This window comes from Sabethes cyaneus, chromosome 1 (genome assembly GCF_943734655.1).
Source record: "Sabethes cyaneus chromosome 1, idSabCyanKW18_F2, whole genome shotgun sequence".
NCBI classification, from domain to species: Eukaryota; Metazoa; Arthropoda; class Insecta; order Diptera; family Culicidae; genus Sabethes; species Sabethes cyaneus.
Genome location: NC_071353.1, coordinates 65,649,023 through 65,673,696, shown reverse-complemented (window position 1 = coordinate 65,673,696; position 24,674 = coordinate 65,649,023). Strand labels below are relative to the sequence as shown.

Below are 24,674 nucleotides of genomic sequence, written 5' to 3'. Positions count from 1 at the left end.
TTTTACCGAAATGTACAATATGCGGTACAAAGTAACGACATCTGTTGTATCCAACAGGGAAACATTGATAGTTTCAAGTATATTCACACGCATGGCGCATGATGAAACACTAGCGCCAACTTCTGTCATTTATTATCAGAAACTAGAGACGGTGTCCTATTTTTGAATATCATTTCTAAAGCAGATATTTTTAAATCATCTCCAGGTTTCCATTTGATAACCAACGAGTTCAACGGATATGTGAAAATTTGCAGCTGCTGCAGTTATAAGGATTCCGCGTAGCAATAACAACATAATAAAGCAATGGCGAAGGAGAAAAATTCCATTAACACCACGATGGCTTCTTTTTCGATCAACTACTCGGCATCCTTTACGAATGCTTACCAGGAAATACACGTAAACTTGCAGATTGTCAATGGGAATTTGTTAAACATTAGCGAGCGTTTTGTGGTGGATACTACTGGCAATGCTTCCTCAATGGTGGGAGTAATTGCAGCTGAGAATGTAGACATAATTGCAGCTGAGAATGTAGACAGCATCAGTTCGAACATCAGCAAGGAATGCGCTCGGTTATGCGTATCGTGGGAAAAAATACTGCTGGTAGTGCTGTTTTGCACTCTGATTGTCGTCACGGTGATTGGTAATACGTTAGTCATCTTATCAGTCGCCACCACCCGTCGCCTTCGAACGGTGACCAACTGCTTCGTGATGAGTTTAGCCGTAGCTGACTGGTTGGTAGGAATTTTTGTAATGCCACCCGCGGTAATACTTTTCGTAGTGGGTAAGTATTATGAGATAAAGGGCCTGGGTCGTTGTTAATTGTTGAATATCTAGGAAATTTTGCAAATCATATATTCACCTCCAAAAAGCTGCTGTATTATTCGTGCGTTTATCATCTATGCACTGGTATTATCAAACTCGGATTTCATATGGTTCTTTGTCCAAATTTATTTATTTGTTTATTTCATACCGACTTCCGCTTACGCTGAAGAACAAGCTTATATTAGTAATATTATTTTCAAAACTAATTCCACATAAAATAAAGTCAGATTCGTAAATCTAAAAGAAGTAATTAGAAGATTACTTACGAGCAAGTGGATAGCTTGTCTGTTGTAGCAAGATTTTACACTTGGAAAGACAATGGCCAATTTACAACCACTTCCAGGTTCAATTGAAACATCTTCCGATGACCCACAGAACTTCAACACAGCTCAATCTAGTTCAATTAGGGACGAAGTCAAGATTTGAGTGGGCAGTGGATGCCATGCTATAGATGCCCTTTATGGATCACACGGAATTTTCCGGTGCTACTTCAAAAACGCAAAGTTAACACGGTTACGAATCACTTTCATCCCTGGAAAGCTGGGAAACGTAGCAGGACTAGTTCCAAAGCATACAGACCAATTAGTCTCACAGCCGTGATTTTAACAATGATAGAAAAAATCATTGATCTTCATATTCAAACTAGCATACCTTAATAGAAGAACTTTGAATAAATTCCAGTTTGCCTACCAAACTCTAAAATCAACTAAAACAGCGCTTCACCCGCTGATTTAAAAAATAGTGAAGTCTATAAAGACTATAAAGAAATCTCACTTCAAGTTTTTTTATATGGAGGGAGCACACTTCCACAATTCAATAAAATAAACCATAGAAAAACGGCAATGCTAGCCGACAACAATGACAACAGTAAAACTGGCAGGATCTGCTAATGTAACTGCTAACGACGAATACAACTAGAGGTTGTTCTCAAAGGAATTATGGGGTTCGCTGACGACATAGCAATTTTAGTGAGGAGTGAATATGAGAGTACTTTTTTTTCATGTGTGGACTCATACTATATAGTTGATCTATTGTAATATCGCCCCTAGAATGAGAGTACTTTACATTTTACTTTACATTTACATACATACGTATGCTTACACCTTACGCTTAACTCCACTCAAAGGGGTCTGTACAACATCTGGCTGCAGCTTCTTCTGATACGGAAATCCTTTTATTCTTCACCTTGGTATGCTTCTGTAGTGCCTGCCCCATAATAGCCCAGTATTTTTCGATGAGCCTTAGTTCCGGTGCGTTGGGGGGCATGTCCTTGGTCCAGAAAATCGTAGGGCTCTCGTGTTGCTTCAACAGAGGAAGTAGACACTTTTGTAGACACTCCTTGAGGTAGATCTGTCTGTTTACAGTCCCGGCAATCACGAACGGCGTATTCCGTTTACCACATGAGTAGATCACTTGCCAAATCATGTATTTTTTTGGCAAACTTTGAAAGTTTTTGCTTCCTTACTTCCTCCGGAACATCAAACTTGTGCTCTGTGCGGTGAAGAACAGTAGCCCCGGAAGCTACCGGAAGTCCGCCTTGACGTAAGTTTCATCATCCGTGATGAGACAATGAAGCTTCGTCAGCATCTGGTTGTGCAGTTTTCGTGCCCGTAACTTTCCCACCGTATTTTGCCGTACGGTTTGGAGCTTTATGCACTTTGTATTTATGCAGTCCCTCCCAGTCCTTAGCTTCCTGAGTAAAAGACTTGGACAGGTTCTACTTTTTACCCACATCGCTGACCGAAGCGTTGGGATTCCGCTTAAACTCTTTCACGACACGCTTGCGATCCTGAATACTAATAATTCCACATTTCTCCTTCCGTTCGATGGTCAGAGTTTCGTGGTAACGTTTAAGCACACGGATAACCGTTGACCGTAGGATTATGAGTTGTTTTGCGATGTCCCAATGAGAGAGTTGAGGATTTTCCAGGTGCTTGCGCAAAATCAATTCGTTACTTTTCGGGTGACACCATTTTTCAATTTTCGAAAAACTGACAGCGATAAAAATACAGTGTAAACAATACACTCTAAACTATTTCAATTTGATGTGGGGAAATCTGCTATCAGACACCTGAGAAGACAACTCAGGGAGTGGGGTTTGGTATCCCAACCCCCCTACTAGGGCGTGAGGATCCAGACCCACTAAAACCCTACTCGAGTCTCCAGCCTCCAGCCAGCCTGGCGCCACCTACCGATACCGTAATACCGATATTACTTCAGGGAGCTCTAACACTCAGGGAGTGCTGACAATGTTTATTTGCAGCTAGTTACCGACAAGAAGAAATTATATAGAATTGTTTACAACAGTTATGTAGTCAAAAGGCTGATAAACAGCAAACTGCAGTATAAAACGCCAGGGATGCTAATAAACGATTGATTTACTGCTTATACTAATGCTTATTGGTTACCTGGGTACTCATTACACAAATTTTAGCTTAAAAAGTTTCGGTAAACTACAGCTCTTCAATAATTGTGAAAGGTAGAGTAGCACACCCTCCAAAGCCCTAGACGTACTTTTATATCATCTACCTTTGCACCAATTCGCACAACTTGAAGCACAAAAAGGTAATTTTAGGCTTCGATGTGCTAATCATCTTCAAGATGGAAATCTCCATGGACACCTACGTATCCTTGGAGATCTTGAACTGAACACTCTGGTAATCATTAATAAAAACTGGATGGAAATTAGGACAAATTAGAAACTTAGGAAGGGTATATCAAAGTACGGGGTGAGCAGTAATAACTCTCAGTGTTATTTGGACGTGTTTAATTTAAAATGGGCCTATCACAGATGTGGCTGCATATTTTTCGTTTAGAGTATATTCAAATGTCAAGTTTGTTTGGAATTTTCATTCGGTAATGATGGACGCAAAAAGGAAGCATGTGATAAGTCTGTTTTTGAAAATTTTTCGTCCGTGTGATGTTTTGAAGAAGCTGAAGTCACTCGGAATAAACAAAAGATTCATCTTTCGTACCATCAAGCAGTACAAGGGAACCACTTCTTGAAAAATACTCCCCCAACCTGACCGTAACCGCATTGTAAGGACACTGAAAGCTATCAGACGAGTAAGAGAGTGAATTCGAGATGGAAACCAGATCAGTCTGGACGTAACTGAGAACTCCACAGTCGATCATGCATAATAGATGATGTTTGGTTAATTCTATACAATAAACAACGGGTGTACGGTTTGACTGAAAAACGGAAGGTTGCGAGAGTCGAAGATGTCGGCCGCTGCTCGTGCCGCTTGAGCAGAAGTGATTGAGAAATTCTGTTAAAATTAAACAGAAAATATTACATCGATAGTATTTTGAAGAACCATTTGTTTCCCGATCAGATGATTCTAACAAAAATATTACAGAATAGAGGTTTTTCGTCAGATCATACCCCTCCTTTTCTTATTTTTTCTCGAAAGTACTCCCAATACGAGTGACAATGGTGCAAAACTATTTTTTTTTTTGTTGACTCTAGAATTTACTACGATGTTTTAAACAATGCAATTTGCAAGAATGTTGAATTTCTTTTCACAAAATCACGAATGTTGAGTTTTAAAAAAATGCATTTCAGCTGCACTGTTTATCAAAATTTTTCAGATTTTCTGGCAGCATTGCACAACAGATTTTAACATATGTGTATCAGCGGTTGAGTGAAAAGGGCAAAACGAATGAAAAGCTAATGATTACCTTCTTTTTCGTTTCGTGTGTTGCAGAGGTGGGCACAATTCCGCTAATCCGCTAACAGCTAATTAGCTCAGCTAACATTTTGCTTAGCGGTTAGCGTTTTCGCTAATTTTTATAAGCGTTAGCGTTTTTATTAGCTTCCGCTAAATTTATGTACCGCTAAATAAACCGCTAACTTTTTTTGACAGAAGGAAATTTTTTGATAAATATCGCATAAGCTTAAATCGAAGGATTCTAAATTCCAAACTTTTGTACGTACTTTACCAGCCGAGAGCCGGTGGCTTTTGCCGTATCAACAATTCCACTCCATTGACTCTGATCTGGGCTACTCGTCGCCAATTTGCTGAGCGTCTCGACACACGCAAGTCGGCTTCAACCTGGTGCTGGGGGGATGCCGGTGGGATTCTTGAAGAGAACGGATTTCACTGCACAGTTGCCCGGCATCCTTGCGACGTGGCTGGCCCACCGTAGTCTCCCGACTTTCGCCAGGCGTACGATAAATAGTGCCTGAAACTCATGGTTCATATGCCTCCGCTATCCGTTTATGCTCCGCCAAAAATAGTCCGCCAATACGGCAGGTGCACGTAAGCAATCCAGAGAAAATGTTATTTGGAAAGCTTTCACAAAATGTTTCACAACGATCGAAAACTCCAATCAAAAATCGAGAAAACTATGTCTTGCCACATGGAAATATATTTTTACCCTTTTTACCTTTGTTATATTATATAACAAAGGTTTTTAATGTGCTAATGCGGTAAGCGATAATGGTTTTTAAACATTTTTCGTGAATGCCTGCAATTTTTTTCACGGAATTAATTCATGTACTTTTTCTTAAACCTTTTCAACGATGATTTTCTTTTATTGCCGAAATTAGCACTGATCAAAGTATTGCCAAATCTACAGTGCTAACAAATTTAGCGGTTAGCGGTTAGCGTTAACTTCCGCTGAATTTTTGGTTAATTTAGCGGTTAGCGGTTATCGAAGCTAACGTTTTGATTTAGTGGATTAGCTGTTAGCGAAGCTAAAATTTCGGTTAGCGGCGCCCATCTCTGGTGTGTTGCTTGCCACAAGAGTAAAGAGTGGCGCCAATGGTTTCGAAGTGGTGAAAATAGAGGACACTGCGCTGGTACAAAAAGGCATGTAATACATCTGTTGCGGAGAACCGTTGCATAGGTCGAAAATGGATCGAATTTCTGTATTTTTAATCACTATATTTTTGCTGGCAGATTAAAAATATCGGAGATACATCGTTTACTTTAAGAAATATAAATTGTGTAACCTTACATTTAATGATTTTTTTCCGTTTTTCTTTATATTTGACCTGGATGTTTGCCGATTGTGGCACTCCTCATATATGAAAACAACGTATTCTAGCGCAATCGTGATAATCAAATTATAATTTTAATTAGTAACACTTTTAGTTTTTAATAATTTTTGAGAATAATAGAACTAAGTATAAAGCATGTAGATCTTTTTGTAGAACTTTTAGATAACTTTTTGTCTCACCCGGAAGTTTATCTTCTCTCTCAGACGTCAGTGTCATTAGATGACAATGATAACGATATTATCGATATTGAGGTGCGCGCAAATCCGAAGGGTTGCAACAACATCCGAGAAGTGACGGGTTGAAATATACGTATTTTATTTTTTCATTTTTACACTAGTTTTAGAGGCTTTAGTTAGAGTCAAACTGGTAAACGGCTGAATGATGTGTACCGTCGGTGCCTTGTGCACCTGTAGGCATAAAATAGACCCTACAGTGGTTCATAGCCTCTTATTCAGCAACTCCTATTCCTACCTCCTCGTGGTACCAGCCGGGATACGAGCAACTTTGGTGGAGATCGGGTAACCAACCCCGGTGGAAGCCAAGGTCGTATGCTGACAGGAAAGGAGGGCTCTTTCGAGCTTCGTTGGCCCTCCGGCGAAACAGGGGGTTAGTGTAGCAGGCTTTGCAAGCCGTCACCACGGAAAATACTAAAGCACGGATTGAAGAACAAATATATTCTTACTGGAACAATCGGAATAGACCCAAGCGACGGAAAAGGACTATGGATTGGAAACTCGGGACGTTTAACTGCCGATCTCTCAACTTCCAAGGGAGCACTCGAGTGTTCTCCGACGTACTGAAGAGCCGCAAGTTCGACGTCGTAGCGCTGCAGGAGGTGTGCTGGAAGAGCTCAACGGTACGTACGTTCAGAGATGGACATACCACCTACCAGAGCTGCGGCAACACACACGAGCTGGGTACAGCTTTCATAGTGATGGGCGAGATGCGGAAACGGGTGATTGGGTGGTGGCCAATCAATCCTCGAATGTGCAGGTTGAGAATCAAGGGCCGATTCTTCAACATAAGCATCATCAACGTGCACAGCCCTCACCTCAGAAGTACCGAAAACGACAAGGATGAATTCTACGCGCAGTTGGAGAGTGAATACGACCGCTGCCCAAAACATGATATCAAGATCGTCATCGGGGATTTCAATGCTCAGGTCGGCCAGGAGGAGGAATACAAACCGGTGATTGGAAGGTTCAGTGCACACCAACGGACCAATGAAATGGGCCTAAGACTTATCGACTTTGCCGCCTCCAAGAATATGGCCGTATGTAGTACCTTTTTCCAGCACAGAATCCATCATAAGTACACTTGGAGGTTACCAAATCAGACAGAATCACAGATCGACCACGTTTTGATCGACAGTCGGCACTTCTCGGACATTATCGACGTCAGATCCTATCGAAGCGCTAACGTTGACTCGGACCACTACCTAGTGATGGTTAAGATGCGCCCAAGACTCTCCGTTGTGAACAACATTCGGTACCGACGCCAGCCTCGGTTAGATCTCGCACGGCTGAAGCAGCAAGACGTCGCCACAAACTACGCGCATTCACTCGAAGCTGCGCTGCCGGAAGAGAACGCGCTGGACAAAGCCCCTCTCGAGGACTGTTGGAACACTATCAAAACAGCCATCAGCAGTGTAGCGGAGAGCTCCATCGGGCATGTGGCCCGGAATCAGCGGAACGATTGGTTTGACGATGAATGTAGGAGGGTGATGGATGAGGAGAACGCTGCGCGGGCGGCCAAGATGCGCAGTGCCACACGTCAGAACGTGGAAAGACACAAACAGAAGAAGATGCAGCGAAACCAAATCTTTCGGGAGAAAAAGCGCAACCTGGAAGAGCAGGAATATGCAGAGTTGGAGCAGCTGCATCGTTCTCAGGAAACGCGGAAGTTCTACCAGAAACTGAACGGATCCCGCAAAGGCTTTGTGCCGCGAGCCGAAATGTATCGGGATAAGACTGGTAGTATTCTGACGGACGATCGTGAGGTGACGGATAGGTGGAAGCAGCACTTCGACGAACACCTGAATGGCGCCCAGGCGGAAAACCATGGCGGCGGGGAAAGCGACTTCGACGGTGCAGCAAACGGGGAAGAGGTGCCAGCCCCAACGATAGGTGAAGTTAAGGAGGCCATCATGCAGCTAAAGAACAACAAGTCAGCTGGAAAAGATGGCATCGGAGCGGAGCTTATTAAAATGGGACCAGAAAAGCTGGCCGTTTGTCTGCACCGACTAATTGTTAGAATTTGGGGTACGGAACAGCTACCGGAGGAGTGGAAAGATGGGGTTATCTGCCCGATCTACAAAAAGGGCGACAAGTTGGACTGTGAGAACTATCGAGCGATCACCGTTCTCAATGCCGCTTATAAAGTGCTGTCCCAAATCATTTTCCGCCGTCTATCACCAATTGCGAATAGATTTGTGGGAACTTATCAAGCCGGCTTCGTCGAAGGTCGGTCTACAACGGATCAAATATTTACACTGCGGCAAATCCTCCAAAAGGGCCGTGATTACAGAATTCCCTCGCATCATTTATTCGTTGACTTTAAAGCCGCATACGATACCATTGACCGGAAAGAGCTATGGAAAATCATGGACGAGAACAGCTTCCCCAGGAAGCTCATCAAACTGATTAAATCTACGATGGATGTTACACAGTGCTGTGTTCGGATTTCGGGTGGATTGTCAAGTTCATTCGAATCATACAGAGGGCTTCGACAAGGTGATGGTCTTTCATGCCTGCTGTTCAACATAGCGCTACAAGGTGTTATGAACCGAGCGGATATCAACACGTGGGGCACGATATTCAACAAATCGAGTCAATTCGTCTGCTTTGCCGATGACATGGATATTATCGACAGAACATCTGTGGCGGTGGCTGAACAGTACACCAGACTAAAGCGCGAAGCAGAAAAGATTGGGTTAAAGGTAAATACTAAAACAAAGTACATGCTGGCCAACGGAACCGAGGCCGAACGACACCGCTTGGGCAGTAGTATATTGATCGACGGCGATGAGTTTGAGATAGTCGATGAATTTGTCTACCTTGGCTCACTGGTAACGGCGGACAATGATACCAGCCGTGAGATTCGGAGGCGTATTATCAGCGGAAGTCGTGCTTACTATGGGCTCCACAAGCAATTGCGGTCGAGCAGACTAAGTCCCCGTACAAAGTGCACCCTGTACAAGACGCTTATTAGACCGGTTGTTCTCTACAGGCATGAAACATGGACAATGCTCGAGGAGGACCTGCGAGTGCTCGGAGTCTTCGAACGACGAGTGCTAAGAACGATCTTCGGCGGCGTACAGGAGAACGAAGTATGGAAGCGGAGGATGAACCATGAACTCGCACAGCTCTATGGTGAACCCAGTATCCAGAAGGTAGCTAAAGCTGGACGGATACGATGGGCAGGGCACGTTGCAAGAATGCCGGATAACTACCCTGCAAAGATGGTGTTCGCCTCAAATCCGGTAGGAACAAGACGACCAGGAGCGCAGCGAGCAAGATGGTTAGACCAGGTGGAGCAAGATCTGGCGGAGAGTACTCGGTGTCCGAGGAATTGGAGAGCGGTAGCCCTCAACCGAGTTACATGGAGAAATTTTGTTCAACAGGCTTTGTCTTAGGACGGCAAGCCACCTAAATCAAATCAAAGTTAGAGTCAAAACCGAACATTTAATGAAAAAAAAAAACATTTTTGATGGAAAACCTCTATTGTAGCTCCAGCTGATATTTCTATCAAAGTGTGTTATGAATGTGATAGCAAAACTTGTGATACAGGAAATGTTTTACCAAGAATCTAGCTCGTTCTGCTACTTGTAGCACGGTTTGTTACATTTAGGTTATAAAGCAGGGTAGAATGCTGTTTTGTAACTCATCTTGAAATAAACTTGATCAAATTATATCATAATTTGATGTTATTGTGATATGCCCAGAGCGGATTTTGTTACAATTTTTGTTATTATAACTACTAATAAGACTAACCCAAGTAACATTTTTGTTATATATTAGCTTATCAAGCAGTTGTTCCACGGAAATTAGGTGTGCATGGTTCAATAAGCTGTTATACAACAAAAATGTTACTTGAGAGGTTCATAACAAAACGCAAAGGTGAAGTTGTTGTAAAACACTTGTTATTTAGAACTTATCCTGTTATAAATTTGTTGTTTTCATTTGATCGGGTTCCCATTGTCAAAAAATACACCAAGAATGTACCATAATGCTTCCAACAAGATTCTGCACCCTATCACCAGGCGAAAGCTACCTACCGATACCGATTGTTTCTTAAATTGGCAAATGTTACAGGGTAGCAAACTTACATCGCCGTAAACATAGAAGATGATACATTAGTTTCTTCAGCAATATTGCAGATAATAATTAATTCTCCAAATGCCCCATAAAACAAATTTTCAAATTTTGCTTGGGTGAAGTGCAGCCCCAAACAGAGTATGGGGTGGATAGGTATAGCTTACGGAAAAGTTATACCTACACAAGATTTAAGAGCTCCCCAGGAGTAGAGCAAATGCGCTGAACTTTTTTGTTCAGAGCTACAAGAGCGGCAAATGTCACCGAGGACCCATAAAAGCGAGAAGTCCTCTAGTAATAACCAGATTTATGCTCAATAATTCTATGAAATTGAACTTTATTTGATGCGAACTTTAACAGAAACCGAAATTATTTTTTACAGTTTATTTTTCGCGAACGAAATTACAATTCTGAGATTTAATTAACCATGAGGAACTTTTAATAGTTCAACAATACTCAATGAATTTCCGTTGGCTGTACAAAAACTTGATTTGTTTTTCTCCTTTTCAACATACATTCTACAATGTATAAGTGTGCAATCCACTAAAAGTGTATGTGCTCTGTAAATAACCGCATCATGGAGGGAAACGTTAGTTCACAAGTTAAGCTGAAAACTTTTCCTTTTCTGAATCCCCTGAATGTACGTTTTTTTTGCTCCCGCAAAGAAAGTTTGCGTTAAACGGAGCTAGCAAGCCAGACCTCAAAGCAAGAGTAACTTTTGCATTCGAGTGATTGGCCCACAGATGCTTGTGATAGGTTCTTCAGCATTAAAACGAAAGATTTTTATGTATTATGTAGCTATAGAAAACTGAATAACTGATTTTCTTAAAAAAATATTTCTAAAGCATGTGAGCAGCGTAAGTAATTTCTTGCATAACACTGTTGTGGTAGATCCAACAATCTTGTGACGCCCTGGTCGGTACGAACTCATATTTTACAAAGTTTTAGTAGCTACACTTTTCAGCGTATGCGCCACGTTCTAAAACAATAAATGGGAGTATCGAATGCAAAAGAGGTTTTAAAAAGATTGCAACTTTATCGTCAGGTGGACTAGAGATAAAGCGGCAATCACCGTGAAACTGACTCATACACTTTTGAAATATGTTTGTAATTTCTCTTTTCTCAATACCGAATTAGTTACGTAACGTAAGGTGTTCTTCGTTAAAAAAGCTTAAATTAACTTAAGACTTCTTATTTTGTTATTCTATTCTTACTCGGCTGTTAAAATCATTCTTTTATCATGAAAACCAACTATTGACTTACACCTTGAAGTACTTGTCAACAACCCAAGAGTTAATAATTTCAAAAACGTTTTATCTCCTTCATTATTAATAGTTTAAGAATAACTTTTAATATTCCTAATTATTTCTGCCAACTCAATGTCTATCATCTATACTCGCACCGCAGACAAATGGCAATTGGGGTGGATACTGTGTGACATTTGGATATCGCTTGACGTACTGCTTTGCACCGCATCAATTCTGAGTCTTTGTGCAATCAGCGTTGATAGGTGAGTGTATTTTGTAAATTACTTTCGACGAATAAGCTACTCTTAACAAATAACTTTTATCTTTTCGTAGGTATCTGGCTGTCACGCAACCTTTGACGTACTCGAAGCGAAGGCGCTCCAAGCGATTGGCATTGCTAATGATCCTCATCGTATGGATAGTGGCACTAGCCATAACATGCCCGCCTTTTTTAGGGTGGTAGGTAATCACACTGATTACACTATTCGTTGGTTGTACAGTTTAAGTTCGATAGAAATGGAACAATTTTCTTTATACTCTCGCTACATACCGTTAAACCCTGTATTCGCTTAACAACGTATTGGTTTTCAATGGTTACCTTGTAGTTCATGCCCCATCTAGGTCAAGGATTAAGTACTACTTCGGGATGGACCACGCGTTCTCTGTGTTTCTCTTATTGATCTCACTTTGGTTGGTTTTGTGGCATAATAATCAGCTTAAAGTTATGAGTCACAAGTTACAAATTACAAGTTTCACAGTTATAAGAGCCAAAATTTTGCATTTCTCTCCTGACTAATAATTTTAATACTGCAGTACTGATACTGTTAGGTACGTTCAAACCATACCCGAGTAAATGATTATAACAAACATATAACAAAAAAATATCTCAATTAGATAGAAATAACAGAACTTGTTATATTTTTGATCAGACAAAATAATGAGGCTAACAGAATTATTACAAGTTTTGCTCTTATATCAAAATTTGTTATAATTTTGTTACAGAGCAATTTCAGCTTGTTCCAGCTTGCAAACGGTTTGTCTCGACTAGTTTTGATTGCAATGAAGTTTTGCTAATTACAATCCCGCACCGAATCATTTTCCATGAAATATATTTTTTCGTCAAGAGTAACTTTTAAAAAGAGCGTATTTAGAAATTAGAACATTTTTTCAAAAAATTCTATCTCGAAAACTATTTATTTTATGAAAATGACGTCAAAGCAAAATTCGTAGTAAATCAAGTGTATTTTCAGTAAACAATTACACTGAAAGAAAAAGCTTTGCAAATACGCGATAAAAATCATAAATTCTAAATTATCTCAAAACATGTCTTTTTTTAAAGATTTTTTAAGCGTAAATAATGCTCTAAAATCTGGTAAAGAGCTCTTTCGGAATTTTTATAATCTTTGAAAATTGACAAGTTTTTGTAAAACTAAAATAAAATCAAGTTCTACGCATTATATCATATAAACTTTTTTCTTAGGTCGTTCTCAAATTATTGCAAATTTAAAATCTAAAAGTCACGTATTAGGGTAATTCTACGCGAAGTATCCGAGATGTAATCGACCTTGACGGATTTGATCCAAATTTTGTCAGATTGTTTGTTTTAGGTCAGAATGTAAAAATCCTAAATTTGGTGCTGGTTGGTCCTCCCCACGATTAATGCGAGCAAGAACTAGCAACATGTCGCATTCTACATGTTGCTAAAAAATTGCCTAATCTAAATGCACCTTAAGAAACATACTCGATGCAGTAACACGCCGCTCCTGTCAAGTCGCGCTTGAGGAACCTCATGCAGTTTATTACTAGAAATTAAAGAACGTATTGACAGAAGTCTTGGTTTAAATAACCTAAAGAGTTATTTTTGAATGCCATTGTAGAATTTCATATATGAGAGAACCAGTTTTTTTAGTTAATGCTATATGCTATATGCTTGGACTGAACATAACTGAGATAAAATAAAATCTTATCATATTCTCGGTTTATGTATGTTTACAAAGTTGAAAAGTAGTTAAAATTTTCTCCAAACCTTTACCAACAAAACAAAAAAATTATCTAAATAGTTCGCATAATTACTGAGGAATAGATTCTTCTACACATCATTTACTTATTTATTTATTTACTTTTTAATTAGGCTTTCAACCGTTCACATCATTTAAATAATTAATTTCATGGTTGTTTTTAATCTTTTCTGTGGCTGAATCTTGCTAAAATGAACAGAAAAGTTTACAGACTCGAAAACTGAAACATAGGAGTCATTGCATTATTCAGGCTTTATTCTCGGTTTTTTGCTCAGTAGATGCTAATTTGACTACAACGCCTCAACTAAACCGAATTCGAAAAAGTAGTGTAAAGGACGATTGTGGAGCTAATTATTATCTACATTATTGTTGAAGAAAGTATAGTTCTATCGTTTGTATTTATGGCGCTATGTGGCTGCTACCCCGTTGGTAGCAAAAAGAGTACTCATTTGTAGCAATCGGGGTAGCAATCGCATAGCACCGTAAATAAAAAAGATAGAACTATACTTTCTTCAACAATAGTGTAGATAATAATAAGCTCTACAAACGCCCTTTACACTACTTTTTCTAATTCTGTTTAGTTGAGGCGCTGTAGTCAATTGAGCATCTACTGAGCAAAAAACCAAGAATGAAGCCTGGCATTACAGTGGACCCCCGTTCGTTTGAACGATTCCTCATGCAAACTAACGGGGTTCCTTTGACAGTGACAGATTCGTACATTTATCTAGTTTTGATTAGTTTAAGCATTTGGCCATCATATGACATGTAGTTCCCGGGAATCGGTAATTCCGGAGCAACGTCCGGTAAAACGTGGGAAGCCGCTTGTTTTGGAAGAATATCAGCTTTCAGCAAAGCCATTAGCTTTGAACTTGACATTTTGGATCCTTTTTTTATCTTATATAAATTGGTGACATTAAATCGCATTGGTCATTCCAGAATTGGGTTCTTGTAGGGTTACAGATGACCAGTTGGGTGCCTAATCCAATATTAGAATTAGTTTAGCGGATCTTTTAAATGTTTTGAACTGATATGGCCAGTTTAGTACTGATTAATAATTTCGGAACTGGTTCCAAATGTATAACGGATGGTTCTACGTTTTGAGCTGTTCTGATAATGCTAAGCATTATCTTAAATCCTGCGGTATCATCTGTGACCCCGTAGAAACCATTTTCGAAATAACCAATCAAAATACATCGAAATATAAAAAATATCACCTACCGAATTAATTCCAAGAACTTTGATACCCATACTGCTAGGTTTTACCTCCAATCCTAGACTGGCCACCCATGACCCCACAGGAATCTACTCCGGAATGGCCAACCTGATTCATCTGATTATATGAAATAGTTCATTGTATGAATTTTTAGAGTTTTTATATCCGCATGACAGATTTTCCTGCAATACAATCAGTTCTCTACCTCACAGCGGACACTCTGTCGGAATTCCGGATTTTCGGGCCCCGTATGTCTTTTAATGGCCAAATGGCCAGATAATTCAAAACTAGATAAATTAACGAATCAAATGACACCTATTTCATCAAAATCGGTTTAAAATTGTTGATGTTATAACAATATCAATTTTGGGCCTTCTCGCCCTGCTAAAGGTGTTTTTTTGTCCCACACACAACGGTTAAAGTGGCGCAACATATCATGATTCAATTTCTTCGTCTTCTTGATTGGCTTTGGATTGAACGCTTATTTTCTATTTATAGACAGCTCGAAGCAAAAACTGACAACCCCGAATGAGCTATCGGCCAAATCATATAAGCATTTAATCTGCCTTCATTCAAGAGTAGTTCTAGCACAGAGGTTAAGACTGTTGCATACTGTGCGATGTGTCGTGAGTTCAATCCCGGCCGCGGCCGGAACGATTTTTCAAATATATGAAAGTTTTTTTCTGTGCTATTTGTGAATGTTTCTGATAAATAGTTGTACTATTTTTGGCAATTTAGCCGAAATAAAATGTCGATATAGCAGATAAAGGCAAAGTAGTTTTCGTTATATTTTAACAAAATTATAACAAAACCTGTTACAAATATCATAACAAATTTTGATATAATTTTGTTCAAAACATAACAAATTTTGTTACATTTCTGCTACTGCTGCTAAGAAGTTCTGATAGAATTTTTGTTATTTTAACTACTAACGAGACCAAAAAAATATCAAATTATGTTAGAAATACCGTCATAACAGAATATCATGATTTGTTATAATTTTGTTATGTTTGTCTGATCGGGTATTCACTATACCCCGTTTTGGATAAATCAAAACGATGCACACAGAAGCTTTGGGATTCCTCGCATTGGAATCGTGTGGTGGAATTCTGCATAAGACGGTTCCATTTGCTTGATTAGTTCTCGACTTGGGAGGAAATTTGTATTTCATTTGTAGTCCCCCCCTCTTAGAGGGGGAAGGGGTCTCAATACACCCTACAAAAAATTACTGTCTTTAAAACCCCCACATGCCAAATTTGGTTCCATTTGCTTGATTAGTTCTCGAGTTATGAGGACATTTGTGTTTCATTTGCATAGAAGCCCCCCACCTATTAACGTATGCATTAAAAATGGACTTTTTTCGGATGCACGCAAAGAAATTTGATTCCGATGCCATGAACGAAATCATGAAATCATGAAATGCGAATTCCTGTCAAATCATGACTGAACTGCCATATCAGACAGCACAAAATCATGAATAATAGTTCATGATTTTGCGTTGTGTTGTACTGCAAGAAGCTCGTGATATCATGACTATTATTCATGGTGTATTTTCATAAATCATAAGCTAGAAATCGGGAATCATGAGTTATTTTGCTCGTTTTAGAGATCAAATTTCTATCCGTGTGGTGATAAAAAAAAACTAAGACAGCTAATTGAGTTTGATAAATTTCCCACGAAAGGTAATTATATCGGCTTACTTGCAAAAAAATTCTACGCCCTTGAGAGCAGCCTTCCGGCAGTTAACCGGAACATTCGCCATGAAGGACAAAGACATGCGTGTAGGCATGTTTTTGAGTTCTTCCTTCGTTTTATTTATCAATTCCTCCTTAGTTTTCGCGACAAAATTGTTGGAATAGATCTTACGCTTCAGGTTTGCCCATTCTCGATAAGACGCAGCTGGGGGACGTTGGGCGGGTTCACCGACTTTGATATTCAGCCGATCCATCTCCACCAATGATCACTTCGAGTAGTGGACCGAAGCCAGATCCGGCCAGAACACCCTTATGGTATTTTTTGATGAAGGGCGTAAGTTCCGGCAACTTCGTACTATAAATTTCTCCGTTCACGGCCAGTCCCGAGCGAAACAAGAGCGGCTTTGACATCCCCTTCTCGCTGATTATCAACCACAGCAGCACCTTCTTGGGAAACTTGGTTTGTGAAATGAACTTCACCTGCAGCTCCGAAACCAATGGACGGGACTGCCGCTTCCTGACATATATGTCCATGTTTGCCAGGTACTTTTTCACTGTTTGGCCGATTGCGCCACCTTCCGGTCAAGCGCACGCAGCGATGTAGCCACTCTTCCCTCGGTATTCCTCTTCAGCATCCTTTGGAGCTTCTTGTGGCTGAGGGTCGTCGGCCGTCCGGAACCGGGCATTTTCTCGATGCTCTGATTGTTGTCCAATAGTGCCAAGATGTTGTAGATGCCGGAACGGGCGTATCTGGCGTCCACAAAGTGCCGCACGATGTCCGTTTTCGACGCGGCGGTGTACCGTTTTTTGAACGCGCACGCTTCTGAACGAAGTAGCTTCACTGTTTTGCCATCACGGTTAGAGTTCGACTGATAGAGCTGTAGAATTTTTTTGCAAGTAAGCTAATATAATAACCTTTCATGGGAAATTTATCAAACTCAATTAGCAGCCTTAGTGCAAATTTCACGCCGATCGGTTCAGTAGTTTCCGAGTCTATAAGGAACATACAGACAGACAGACAGATAAAAATTCAAACAATTCCTAAGTGTTTGAGAAAGTCCTTACACATTCAGTAATTGATTCGTTGTATCCAAATGCAGTCCGGAGAAATTGGGTTACCAGCAATCCCGTCGAGCGCAGTGAACGTTGCGATGCGCGAAAATTAACCATGGATAGCAGGTTGCGTCTATGTTCCCGTATGTCTAGGTAAAGTAAACGGCCTCTATCTACGTGTGGAGGCAAGTCATCAGGATTTTGCCAAGGGAGTTGTGGCAGTGCTAGTTGGATAAATCTCCGTTGTACACGTTCAATCCGCAAGTTCCAAGTTGGCTGCTTTCGAAACCAACTAGACTGCAATCTTCTAATAGCGGATGAGCTAAAGCACAATACAACGATTTAAGACAGTGGGCATCTTAAAGTTCCAAACAATATCAAAGATGAATCCAAACCGCTGTGGTGTCTTGGAGATAATTAATTCATGATATACATAGAACTTCAGTTTTGTGTGCAGCAAGACTCCAAGGTCGTTAACTCGGTTCACTCTGCATCACTTAATACCACCAACAATGTAACAAAAGAAGATTATGTTTTTAGTATAATGAAAACTCATAACTTCGCATTTGGCAACCTTTACAATCAGCCAGTTTCGTTTGCACCAATTCGAACGAATCGTAAACGAATCAAGCAAACTCTGCAGGCGACGGCAGTCGTCTTTATTTCCTATCGAATCAAATAGTTTTAGGCCTTCGGCGTACACTACGATACCGGGAGTACCCAACAGTAACGCAATATCGTTAAAGTACAGCAAGAAATGCAATGGACATAAATTTGCTACCTTGAGAAATTCTAAACTTATTAGTAATTACCGAGGAAACACTGGTTCGAACGAAGCACTCTACCACTGAGGTACGAGTTCCACCATTTAACCATTTGTTCAAAAGCACCGAGTCGAGATATTATTCACAATGGGCACCATTCAGGCGTGCATCGAAGTGCTGCTTCCACCTATCGATTACCTTACGATCGTTCTTCAGAATACAGCCATTTTTATTCCGACATATTTCGGCTCGCGGCACAAAACTTTTGCGGGATCCGTTCAGTTTCTGGGAGAATTTTCGCGTTCCCTGAGAACGATGCAGTCACTCCAACTCTACATATTCCTGCTAGTCCGAAACAAACAAGTCGAAACGTGGTCGATTTGTGATTCTGTCTAATTTGGTGACCTCCAAATGTACTTGCGTAGGAGTGTGTACTGGATAAAGGCACTACGTACGGCCATGTTCCTGGAGGCGGCAAAGTCGACAATCCCATTTCATTGGTCAGCTGGTGTACGCTGACGTTTTCGTGCTGGCGGCTTCCAAAGCCTGCAATATCAACCCCGTGTGACACCGGAGGACCAACGAAGCTCAAAAGAGCCCTCCTTCCCTATCAGCATATGACCTTGGCTTCCACCGGGGTTGGTTACCTGATCTCCACCAAGGTTGCTCGTATCTCGGCTGGTACCACGAGGAGGTAGGGATAGGAGTTGCCGAATTAGAGGCTGTGAACCACTGTAGGGTATTTTACGCCTACAGGTGCGCAAGGCACTGACGGTACGCATTATTCAGCTGTTTGTCAGCCAACTCTACCCAGCAAACAGTTTCGTACGTATATCAAACTAACAAATATGATATATGTACCGATATATATCTAGAGAAATCGCATTCGATGCACGAAACCAGCATATGCGTACTGTTTTGGAGGCGATATACGTACTGCAAATTATATGAAATTAATTCATAGAAACATTCATAAGTATTTGTATACGATGGAATCCGATTCAACATGATTAGTTCCATAATGCTATACAATTCTGTGACGAAAATCGTATGTGAATCAGTTACTATCATGTTGTACGAATAAATGTAAACTAGGGTGCGCTTTATTAAGCTTTATGTACGATTTCGAGTTTGTTTAGCGATATTTAAGATGATTTTCACACATTATTATACGATTTGTGGTTTGCTGGGTATCGTACTAGTTATGTATTAAGTAGGATCACAGCAGCTGTACTACTTTTTACAAATCCATAAGCGTAATAATCTCACAAAGAAGAAAATTCAGAAAAATTTTCATACTCTAAAACGGAAAATATTTCCTTCATAAAATATTGAAGGTATCAAATTCAAGTAAAAATAAAAAGCAAGAAGTTTCATAAAATTGTTTTGAAACACGCTGAGGAAAATTGAATTATCAATTGTAGAACCACTACTGAATCTGATTTCTTTTTTTTTCATAACAGGTATGATCAGGATCGAAAGCGGAATGAATGCCTATACAATCAAAACAAAGGGTACGTCGTTTTTTCTGCGATGGGATCGTTCTTTATCCCAATGACTGTGATGTTGTATGTATACTCCAAAATCTGCTGCGTCCTGACGTCTCGTCAACACCGAATGACGCGAACAGAGGTAAGACCATTAATTGATGATGATTGATCCACTATAGAGTTATTTTGGTAGACTTAAACACTTAGAGCATACTAACTCTATGCCAGGGTTTGACAGTAGGCAACATTTACTGCCAGCACGGATATTATTTGCACACACCTGGCTAAGTTTTTAAAATAATCCCCGTCACTTGGCTATACAGAGAAAAACGAATAAAACGAATAGCGATGTTATTCTGTTTCATTTATGCAAATGCTTGGACGTCTACTGCAAAAACATAGCTTCTTGTACTGCCAAGTGTATACTCTAAGACAGCTGTACTGTATCCTCCCATCAATGTCGTCCCGGTCCTGCGGTCGGTGACATCGCAAGAGTCTCTCAGCCTATACCTCCTGGCAAGTACACTTGAATATCCTGGATCTCTGTCCATAAAATGTTTCGTTGCCTGTGGAAATATGAATCTGCCCTTGAGCTCAAAGATCAAAATTCATCCGCTAGCTGTCGGAGTTCAACTGGGATAATCTCAATTATTTTAGACCTGATTATAAGGATGTTGTCTCTGTGCTGGATTGCGCAATCTCCATCGTAACATCTAAATATCTTCGTTGTACGATCAATACTTACTCTCACTAAAAGTCTCGTGAGACTGCGAAGTATTGTGTCTCTGTACACCAGGAGGCACTACCGATTTAAGTCGTCTTTTTTTATTCTGTTCGGTTCCACCACCGCTATGTTTTTACGGCGAGAAAAATCGGAAAATTTACTGGAAAGATCCGAAAACTCAAAAAATTTGTTTTTCGTATAAATCCCGCCACGCACTGCATGCGCCGTTTCAGTCAGTGGTTACTACGAGGATCAGTCGGTACAATGATTTTTAACAGCACCGTTGCCGCGGTAAACAAACACGTGTGAAATCACCACATGTAACGTGCCATTTTTGTGGTTTTTCAAGATCTGAAAATAATCAACATTATGTAATATGTTGTAGGTATAACTTATAGATTAACCTAAATTCAAGCCTAAAGCGTCAGTAATGAAATTCATAGAAACGGTTTAAGCACCAAATTGACTAAATTGATGCACAATACATTTTGCATATGTATATAAACAGAATTTCTAGCTATCCAGCAACAATTGTAAAAGTACTTTATATAAATAAAAATTTCACACATGTTAATAACTTATTGTCAATTTTAGTGCGTGAATTACCAAAGGAACAAAGAGAACAACAATTGATTTAAAGAAAATGTTAGCATTATCATATATTTGAGGGGGCGATTAGAAATAAAATTAACAATTTAATTCTACACACGTCTACGGTCTACACAAATGTCTACAGATATGATAACAAAATCAGTTATTAAACTCATCTTACAACCACTGTTTTAAATATCTACTCAATAACAAAATATACCATTATAACACAGTTTGATATTGTTTTTATATTATTTTGCTCTTCGCTCCTGCTCGGGTTGCGTCTTGTAAATTCAGCTTCTTCGGAAGCTACCTATTAACTCCATACTTAGTATGGAAACTTCATCCCAAGAAGGTAGTTGGTTTTATTAACCATGTAATACCTAATTGGGGCACAGTCTTACAACCTAGTGGCATTTTTGAACCCAGTGCCCTTCTGGCATACAAAAAACAGTGTAGTTCTACGTCACCTATGCGGTCGTGTCTTGAGCACAACCACTCTGATTTTTTTAAATAACAATTCTGTTTCGCTGCACAGTCGCTAATATATAACAGAACAGTAAATGAAATGACTATTTGCAGCTAATTATAAGAATACTACTTACCGCCCAGTTAGCTTCGAGCTGCGATGCTGGTCTAATAACCCAGTCGTCGTATGTTCGAATCTTGGCTAGACGGTGCTACTAGATAGAGTCAGTACAATTTTAGCATTAGCCCCGTAATTGTCCTGTACTCTAATAGCCGGCTGTGAAGTCTGCCGATAAAGAAGGGTCAAGTCTTAGAAAGATGTTTGAGCCCAAGGATTTGCTATAACAATACTTGAAACATTGAGTATTTGACTAAGACGGGTTCTGCAAATACAGATGTTTTAAGATGCAACACTACACAATACATGCATCATTTAATAGGTATCCCCTTAAAATACGTATACTTATGCGTAGACGCCATTTGTTTACGTCAGTTGTATCAGAAAAATATGGCGTCATAATGCTAAATCGAAATTTTTCTTCATAGAGCTCTCAACAGCTCTATCTAGCAGTTTATATAGAGCGTAGAGCTTTACGGCAGCGATGTTAGATCTACGGATTGTTGTGCATGCTTAAATTTGGGACTCACTCTTTTACTCAAGATCAGAGAAACTATCCAATCTAAACATGTACATAATATGAATCTTCTATCTATACCTATAAAGAAGGATTTCTGTCTGTCTGTCTGTCTGTTCGTATGTTCCTTATAGAATCGAAAACTACTGAACCAATCGGCATGAAAGTATGCATGTAGAGGTTTTTTGGGGCCAGGAAAGGTTTTAGTGATGGTTAGAAACCCCTCCCCCCACTAAGAGGGGGGGCTCCCATACAAATGAAACACAAATTTCTGCATAACTCGACAACTGATGAAGCAAATAGAACAAAATTTGGCATGTGACTCATAACTCATAACTCGAGAACTAATCAAGCAAATGGAACCAAATTTGGCATGTGAAGGTTTTCGAGGACAAGAATATTTTCTATAGTAAATTAGGACCCCTCCCAACTTTAAGAGGGGGGGGCTCCTGTACCAAAGAAACACAATTTTCCTCATAGCTCGAGCAGTAATTAAGCAAATGGAACCAAATTTGGCATGTGGGTGTTTTTGGAGACAAAAATTTTTTCTATGATGAATTGGGACCCCTCCCCGTTTTAGGAGGGCGGGATCCTATACACATGAAATACAAATTTCCTCATAACTGAAGAACTAATTAAGCAAATGGAACAAAATTTGGCATGTGAAAGTTTTCGAGGGCAAGAATATTTTCTATGGTGAATAAAGACCCCTCCCAACTTTAAGAGGGGGGGCTCCTATACAAACGAAATACGAATTTCCTCATAACTCGAGAACTAATCAAGCAAATGGAACAAAATTTGGCACGTGGGTGCTTTTGGAGACAAAATTTTTTTCTATGATGAATTGGGACCCCTCCCCACTTTAGGAAGGGGGGCTCCTATACAAATGAAATGCAAATTTCCTCTTAACTCGAGAATTAATCAAGCAAATGGAACCAAATTTGGCATGTGAAAGTTTTCTAGGGAATGAATATTTTCTATGGTGAATAAGAACCCCTCCCCACTTTAAGAGGGGGGGCTCCTATACAAACAAAATACAAATTTCCTCATAACTCGAGAACTAATCAAGCAAATGGAACAAAATTTGGCATGTGGGAGATTTTGGAGTCTTGAATTTATTTTACGATAGTTAGAGACCTCTTACCCCTGCGGTAGGGGGATATGGACTCTCATACAAATAAAACAGAAATTTTTGCGAAGCTCAAAAACTAATCGAACTCGAGAAATTCGAGACTCTTCCATAAAACATTAGTCAATACAAGACCATAAAAACTATCTATAGTAACACTAGGTTATTCAGGACGAGACGGTCGCGAGTGTGACAAAGATCATCCGAGATTCATGATTTATGTACAACACAGGTTAATTTGTGGCAATACGAAGTTTGTCGGGACAGCTAGTATTATATAAAGTATTCTTTGTTTGAAGTCTGCTGCTCTATTCTAAGCTCACAGAAATTGAGAAAATTGAAGGGTCCCACATTTAAGCATGTACAAAAATCCGTAGATCTACATCGCTGCTCTATGGTAGGCTCTAAATGAACATAACGTTTAACTGGGCTTCACGCTGACTAGTTTCTCCATTGGATACATTCATATAATGAAAGAAAAACACACGAGGAAAAGTTTGTAACTTTTAGTATTATAAGTACGAATGTCAGAAATACGTATCAGATTTGCTAGTATTGTTTGATGTATTGATGTATTGTTTTCTTTCTTTTAAGGTGACGGAGAAGACTTGTGATGTAGATGCTGATTATAATACTTCCGAAAATGAAACTAGTCCACAATTGGGAGGCTACCTTGGGCGTGCGACTCCATCCGTCTACATTCAGTCACATCAAACGCTATATGAATTTTTGAGCTCAGCCAGAACTACTCCCAATGCACAGAGGCAACCACTTACAGCGACCAAACTAATGACATCGAGTCAAGGTTCCAGCAATACTAGTGGAACCGTGAAGTATCCTAATAATTATGAGATGCGACCGATCAATTCGGTTCAGTTCAGTGCCAGTCAAATATCACTGGCAGAATCGTGTATATCGAATGTAACTATAAACAACACCGCCAAATCGAGGCTTACTGGAAAACGCATACCCATTCGAATTTCATCCCTGAAACGTGAATCGAAAACGGCTCAAACTCTCAGCATGGTGATGGGCGGTTTTATCGCTTGCTGGCTACCATTCTTCATCTACTATCTGTTGATGCCGTTTCTACCCGAATCATCCAAAAGTAAAAATCTAATGGCTTTCCTGACCTGGCTCGGTTGGATAAATAGTGCTATCAATCCCTTTATTTACGCTTTTTATAATGTAGACTTTCGATTAGCTTTCTGGCGCTTGACGATCAGGAAGTTTTATAAAAACAAGCACAACTTAACTATTTTCAGGCCGTAACAATATGATAATTTATTATATTTTTATTGCAAGCGCTGTAGGTTGTAAGCAAAATAAAAGCCGTACTAAATATTTGCATATAATTGAAAGAAACAATCCATTACCTCTTAAGAAAGGCAATCGAAACTCGTGTTGATTTGGGCTAGTTGAAAAATAGTCCCGTGGCGTTTGAAAGCTTCTATGCAATCATAGATTTCGAGCTCAAATCAACGGAGGTGATAGTATATTAGAATGAT

The 24,674-nt window shown here is 39.8% G+C and overlaps 1 protein-coding gene across 1 annotated transcript; it reads left to right on the top strand.

Annotated features, from left to right (window-relative positions):
- Positions 1 to 303: 303 nt before the first annotated feature.
- On the top strand, positions 304 to 24,438 carry LOC128745775 (probable G-protein coupled receptor No18). Its single transcript, XM_053842852.1, has 6 exons — positions 304 to 442; positions 533 to 781; positions 11,548 to 11,650; positions 11,721 to 11,846; positions 19,593 to 19,761; positions 23,761 to 24,438. Exons 1-6 carry the CDS (start codon positions 304 to 306, stop codon positions 24,436 to 24,438), a joined length of 1,464 nt encoding a protein of 487 aa, XP_053698827.1.
- Positions 24,439 to 24,674: the final 236 nt, after the last annotated feature.